General features: G+C 34.3%; 1 protein-coding gene across 1 annotated transcript in view; it reads right to left on the bottom strand.

The window, feature by feature from the left end:
* The window catches only part of ST8SIA4 (ST8 alpha-N-acetyl-neuraminide alpha-2,8-sialyltransferase 4), a 44,482-nt gene that overhangs the window by 18,162 nt on the left and 19,039 nt on the right, over positions 1 to 7,281 (bottom strand). The window contains exon 3 of the mRNA XM_010165763.1: positions 1,875 to 2,168. Coding sequence (XP_010164065.1) covers positions 1,875 to 2,168 — 294 coding nt within the window. The remainder of the gene's footprint in view (positions 1 to 1,874; positions 2,169 to 7,281) is intronic.

Below are 7,281 nucleotides of genomic sequence, written 5' to 3'. Positions count from 1 at the left end.
AACTTTACTGTAATACACACCTCATTATTATGGGCTGATGTTTTAAGACTGCCTTCCAAGAAATCTAGAGTGTTTCTTCCAAATGTATTACTGTTAACTGTATCATTTCCAAACTTGATTCATAATGACATAATCACCTCATGCACCTCACTTTGTGAAGTCAAGAATTAGACCAAAGATAAATTTGACTTCTTGTTTTGTTCTTATTCAAATTACAAAAAATAACAGTGAAGAATATATTATGATATTCAGTTACTTCCCATGAGAACAAAAAAAGGAAAGTGAGGTGATTAAACAACAAGGTTTAAAGTGGAGGCCCTAAGGTTTAAAGCACAGATTCAACAGCCTGACAAATCTGTGCAGTCATATCAGATGACACTGCTAGGTATAATGTCAAATACAGCATAGTCTGAATTCTCAACACCAATTCTGAGGGTAGAGCTTTTGTCGCTTTTCTTTCAGAGAGACAATGTAGGTGCTAATTCTTATTTTTTAAGACAAAGTCACATAAAGGACCTTCAAGTTGGCCAACTGAAAGGCTGCACATTCTGAATTACCATTTACATTTGATAATTTTGCCCAGATTCAGCATATAGAGATGAGAACAGCTGTTTGCAAACTGGAAGTTACCTTATTTATTCAGGTTTATATAGACACACAAAACCCTATTCATCTCTTACAGGCATTTTGAATACTTGAAGATTCAACATAATCAAGCTAAAGTGTATCTGTGTAATAAAACAACTATCCAGACAACTATGGAAACTGAGAAACTCAGTAAAAAATTACAAGATTTCCAAAATATTTCCAAATTCCAAAGGGAACAGATTAGTTTTTTTTCCAGTGCCAGAAGTGTATCACATGAAGAACATGACAGTTAATCTATTTGAGACATGGCAGAAGGAGAAGAGCATACTCAAAAGTTCTAGTATCCTGAAGAAAAACATATTTCTAAGCTTCATTCTTACACTCTTATACTAGATCGGGGTAACAGTTCGAACATCCCCTCTGATCTTATCTCTGCTGCTGTGTTAGAAGCAACTTTTTAGGCAGACACATAATCAGTTAAGTGGTGTACAAGCCAATACTCAAAATCCCACAAACAGCATAGTTCAAGGAACTCAAGCTGAATATTATCATAGTGTTGTAATTCACTACAGAAACAGATACTGCACTACTGTAATCTTCTGAATGTTCTTCACGCATAGCCCTATGTACCTGTAGTGACAAAGACAACAGAGCCTTCATCTGGCAGTCTTGTTTAATTATGGGGTTGAAAAAAAAAGTCTCTGCACAAAGCATAGATGCTTTTTTTTTTTTTTTTTAACAACTGGTTATGTTAACATTTTCAGTGATTCTGATCAATATTTTTCCATTGGCCAAGCATCTGGCCAAATTCAAAAGGAGAAAGACTGCTACAAAATCCTAGATATTTTAGGAAGGAGCTCATTATTTTCAGATCTGCCAAGACTGCATTATTAACATGGTTGTGAACCTACCCCCATGCTACTTAAATTATAGTTTTTATCTCCATAGTCTTGCCCAAAAGAAGACATGTAGCACTTTCATTGTCCTCTTATCTGATGACTGATGGAAGTCTTTTGAATTCAGACTATTTTTCATTAATTTATCACTATAATGACAATAAAAAATTTTTGTACATAAAAGTGCTAATGCATTTCAGCTGTTTGTAGGTTGAGTGGACAATGTACAGTACCAAACAAACCTATTTTTTCATAAATGCAATCCATTTCAACAATAATGGAAACATCATCCTCCTTTTAACATTTTACTTGAGCTTTTTCTGCCTGCTAGGAATTGTAGCTACGAGCTTCATTGTGCCAAGGACAGTCCAGTCTTTTCTAGACACTTACCCTCTGACAGCATGAATAAGTCTCAGTGATGGATAGGCAGTTTGCACTTTCAATTTATTCTTAAGGATTAATGCATTAACCCACTCCACATGCTTCTCTCCGCCTTTGACCATGAAAGCAGGGATCCAAAGGACACTGTCATTCAGCATGGATAGTCTATGCACAAATTTTGCTCTGTCACTCTCATTCCGAAAGCCTCCAAATGCTCTTTGTACAACTGATGGGTTCATGGTAATAAAATCAGATTTAGTTCCCACATCGGCAGCAAACTCCTCCACAGGAGCTAGATTGCACCTGAAGAGGAAGAAATTAATGGAAAAACGAAAATAAATATGAAACATTAACTCACAAAACTGTGTGCATGAAGGGACAGCTGAAAATGAACATGCAAGCCCATTTCAATTTTATGTGAGAAAAAAATATCAGTGATAAGAAGTGTGATAACAGGTAGCATTTTACCCAACTTGGACACTCATTAGACAAATTTCTTCAAAACATTAAATGTACCTAATGCTGCAAGAAAAAGAAAGTTCTTCATACATTTGAAAACACAGAATCACAGAATCCTCCTGACATTAATAAGGTCACCCCTCAGTCTCCTCTTCTCCAAGATAAAGAGAATCAGCTCCCTCAGCCTTTCCTCAGAAGGGAGATGCTCCACTCCCTTAATCATCCTGGTGGCTCTGTGCTGGACTCTCTCATCATGCTTTAAAATGCCTTGACAGCTGGAGTAGCACTTATGGATAAGAGTATGCTTTCTAACACCTATTAACTTTCATTCATGTGTGTTTGTCATCATGTTACCAACAGCTCACACTCTTAAAGGAAGCCATGCCAGCCAATTAAGGTATAATTTATACAGGTCAGTCATTGCATTTTTTTTTTTTTTTTTTACAATACAGTGTTCAAATATGATCTTCAAATGAACTTACCCCATGTTAAATGAGTTCTCAGTATTTTGGTTTTTGGTTACTATCACTGCAGCTGATCAGATGTTTTAGTATTTTAATCAGAAATTAAGTATTTTTATTTAATTTAGAAAATAAATTTTTGGCAAAAAAGTATTAATCTTTCAATTTTTCCCTGATGTCTCATTTTCAAACCTTGTTTAATTTTGCAGTAGCTTTGTTTTTTTGAGGCTTAAGAAAAAGATCTCATCAAGCCTTTGTTCAGCATATTTTTTTCCTCAGTTACATAAATACATATACATGTAATCACACTGAGGTAGCATTATCCATGGGCAGCATTGGATGCGGGTGATAAGATGCAATTCAGAAATTAATCGTAATTTCAGTATCAAATAAGTATCTTGACAGAACAATATTTTCATGATTTAACAAACTGTTCTTTTGAGGTGAAGGAAGCTAAGATGCAATGTTGGAACTAGGTCCTTCAAAACATTTGCATGTTACTATATTCCTAATACAAATAGCATTCAATTAGTTCTGCAATTCTTTTCTGGTACAGTAAACTTTTTACATAAGGTTATCCCTCAGCATCTTCTAATGGCCAGATCTCCAATGTCATATAAAAATAACAAAAAATAATAAAAATAAATAAAAATATTAAAAAGTCAGCAGGGCAATACTGATCAACACCAACTGATTACTTAGTCCTGACTAATACTAGTTCCTCAGAATATAATTTTCATTCTGTAATTATCAACTAAAGAAACGGTCCTACCTTCTCAGAAAGAAATGTTCTGAAGACTGTAAAGCCTATATATTCTTAGGAGATAAAGCTGTCCAAGTCTCTGATAACATGTGGAGAGATACGTTTTCTTAGGAAATGGATTTATATTCTTCAGTATCTACAAACCATCTGCATTTATTACAGGCTGCTAAAAGTTTTTTAGAAAACAGTAGTTAGGGCACAAGAAAAACTCTCACTGATTTCAATACTGGCTTTGAAAATTGTTTTCAAAAAGCTTAATGCATGAACCAATAATCTGGAATTGTCAAAAGTTTGGTGTTGCATAAAATGTAAAAACAGGAAAAAAAATCAAACCAAAGACTTAATATTCAACCAACTAAATTCACTGAATTATTGCTGATCTTGAAAAAACCTCTATTAAGGGCAGACTGCACAATATAACAAAGGATTCTTGCATCACAGGATTTTTTCAGTAGTCACACATTTATGCATACCTACTACTTATAAACATAAGATAGGGCTTCACATTACAAATCTTGCTCTCTCTGTCCAATTTTTAGCAGAACCTTATGTACCAACACTACCTTGCTTAAAAAGCTGTGCGCCATATGCAAAGTGTGTACATATAACATAGGCCCTATGGTTCTAATATGATTTCATGTCTTTTGACAGCTTCTTTCTGATCAGCCAATAGCATCAATGCTTAAATCTTAAAAGTGTATGCAGTTTGAAACAAGTATATAAACGTAATTTCACCAAGATCCTGAAAAAAACCATCACAGGCATACCAAATACAAAGTCTACCTACCTTGCATGTCATTACTACTTCATCAGTATTAAACTTAATATCGAATACTGTATTTTGGAAAGCTATACAGTGTAAGCTGTGTAAATTCTTAACATTTTGTATATTCAGATTTTTCAAGTATAACTTCAGAAAGTAATGAGTAATCCAAATAGACTCCATAACAATGGGGCTGTCTATGAACAGTTGTTTAGAATATTAGTCATATTTTCAAGCTTTAGTGTCTCAAATTAAGACAACTGATTATAATATTAGAGGTAGCTAAGGCATTTTGCTTTCCAAATGCTAAGCACCTCTTAACCTTTGATCTTTTAAAAATTCAGTTATATAAATATGGATTAGTAGCAGTGATGAAGTTTGAAACAATGTACATGTGCACTTTGAAAGTCTCAGTTTTCAAAGAAGTAACTAGACACTGTTGGCAGTACACTGCTAACATTGTTATTTTAGTAGAACATGACCATAAGACAAGCTTTACACAAATTGCTCTCTCTGTTAAGGAAATAAACATTACCAAATTAGTTGTAGTTGACCAAGTTATAAAAATACTACCCTCATTAAGTCAATCCCCATTTTCTTGAGGTTACTTCCTTCAAAGAATGGTTCTAGTGCTCATTAAATTGGAAGTGTCAATATTGAATATTAACTCTATAGTCATCCAAAAATTTTGAAAATATAAAACACCTGCTAAAACCTGTCAATTAAATTCTTCAATAGAGAGTAAATGGAGCAGTCCTGTCAGAAGTGTTTCCATACAAATTCAAGAGTTTATGTGCTAGTGATGAACTGCAACACTCACTCTAAACTGCTAGTACCAGATAATTTATATTTCCAGATGAGTTCAAGAAAATTTTATAGAAAGGTTATGTTTCAAGGCGAATATAACTTGCTATTTTGTATGTGCATATTGACCTGAGTATACGTAAACAGCTTTTGTTTCCTGCTTCAGAGCTCTTACCCTAATCTCTTTAACATCTTTATGCTGTTAGTTTCAAACAGTTGGAATTTTTAAGTTTGTTAGAAGACCTCAATGATATCTTGTCAATTCTCAGAACTCTTTCAAGAAAACTTCATATTCAGAGACACACATAAACATATACTTATTTTCTTTTAAGTTAAATTAAGAAGCCTATTAAATGAACAACTTTGAAATAGGCAATGCAATACCTTCTCCGTGTTATATTCTTTAACTCTAGCTCATTTGTTGTAAGGCACAGAAGGTCAAATATACCCACAACAGTGAGGAGGAGGTGAAAGGGACTCTGCACCCCAAGCTTTACCACTACTTGCCTAGGAATCTGTACACAACAAATGAAACTTCACTTTTTTTTTTTTTTTTAAGTTGTCATTGCTGTATCAAATCCAGCATGAAGAATAAATAGAAGACTGTAATCTACTGAGTTTCCTTTTTCTCAAATGCAGCATTATTGATACCCTGCAACTATATGATTGCTTAAAATTTTACTCCAAACCAATTTTCTGCAATATACCATCCTCATCATCATCTTCCATTCATTCTAAAAAAACTTCAGTATTGCCTTCATCCTAGTCAGCCTGCAAGTAAGCAGGTCAAAGGTGAACAACACAAGCTTCCTACATGGCTACTAACACTGAGAATATGAGAACAGGTTGGAATTATCACACACAGCACTGAAGATTGACTTGAGCAATTATGCAAACAGCTGCAACTATTAGCATGGAGAATATACATCCCATTAGATAAAGGTTTGTAAACCTCCTTCTCTTAAGCCCAAGCTACTGACTGTTTCCAGAGAAAATGATGAAATATGGTTTGTCCCAGCAAAAATAATTTTGCAAAATAGCGGTTTTCATGAGTTCCTTTGTTTTCTTTTTTTCCCATAAAAATTCACTGTAAGTGTATTCTTTAAAACTTTTATAGCTATTTTTTTCTGTATAATTTTGTTTAATCAGAAGCTTTATCTCCTTCTTTTTTCCCTTGCACTAAACTAGCAAATAATTAAAGAGATTATGCTCCCTTACTTCTTCTAAGCACTCTCTACAGTAGAAGTGTTCAGAAACTGGTCTAAGAGAAAAACATTGGTACATCTGGGAGAGTGGGTTAGGAAGAAACCTAAGTGGAAAATGTACGTAATCTGTGTGATTAGTAGTATCATAGGCAATAATATGCAAGATACCTCAAATTAATACTGCAGTTTCTGTTCTTTCCATGACATCAGCCCAGATCATATCTAGAACCCCACTGCAGCTATTTCAACAGGGTACTACCAGGCATCAATTATATGATTTAGATAATCATTACGTTTACATGGCCACTAATTTACATAGTATTTGTGTGTAATTATGATACTGAAAGGCTAACATATATAGAGAAAATATTCATAGTAAAAAATGCAGAGGTTCCCACTTCAGTGTGGTAACAGATTTTCAACAGCAACATGCGCTGCAATGTTATCCCTGAAGAGAAATCTGGGGTAAAAGGGAAAAATTAGTTCATATCTGAAATACCACATGGTATTTGGGTATCTGTAGGGTAACTGAGACCCTAAGATACACAAACCAAAAATTCTCAGTGACCGAAAACCTGCTTCTTCCACAACTGTCTGTTGCATATATTAGTTATAGTGGAATATATTAGGAGAAAGTGTGAGGAATAATGAACCAAACTGCCAATGGCTGGAGTTGCATGCCAGGGGAAAAGACTGAAAAATGGAGTAAGTGCTGCTATACCACACTTACATCTAAGCAATCAACTCTAGATTTGCTGTGACAAATACTTAGAAACCGCGCTAAAGCTCAAGCTGCACAAAAATGCTGTAAAAACATGCTTTGCTTCATCAATATCTTCTCCTTGTAGAGCAAAGCCAAAAACATATATCACACAATATTAACCATACACACTCTGAGAAGCCAAAAACTTAAAATTAGATTGTTGCTGGAAGACACAACCTTAAACCTCTCTAAAACACA

The sequence above is a fragment of the Antrostomus carolinensis genome, unplaced genomic scaffold, assembly GCF_000700745.2.
Source record: "Antrostomus carolinensis isolate BGI_N321 unplaced genomic scaffold, ASM70074v2 scaffold1624, whole genome shotgun sequence".
NCBI lineage: Eukaryota > Metazoa > Chordata > Aves > Caprimulgiformes > Caprimulgidae > Antrostomus > Antrostomus carolinensis.
Note: the sequence above shows the minus strand (reverse complement) of the source record. Positions and strands in the feature narration are given on the sequence as shown.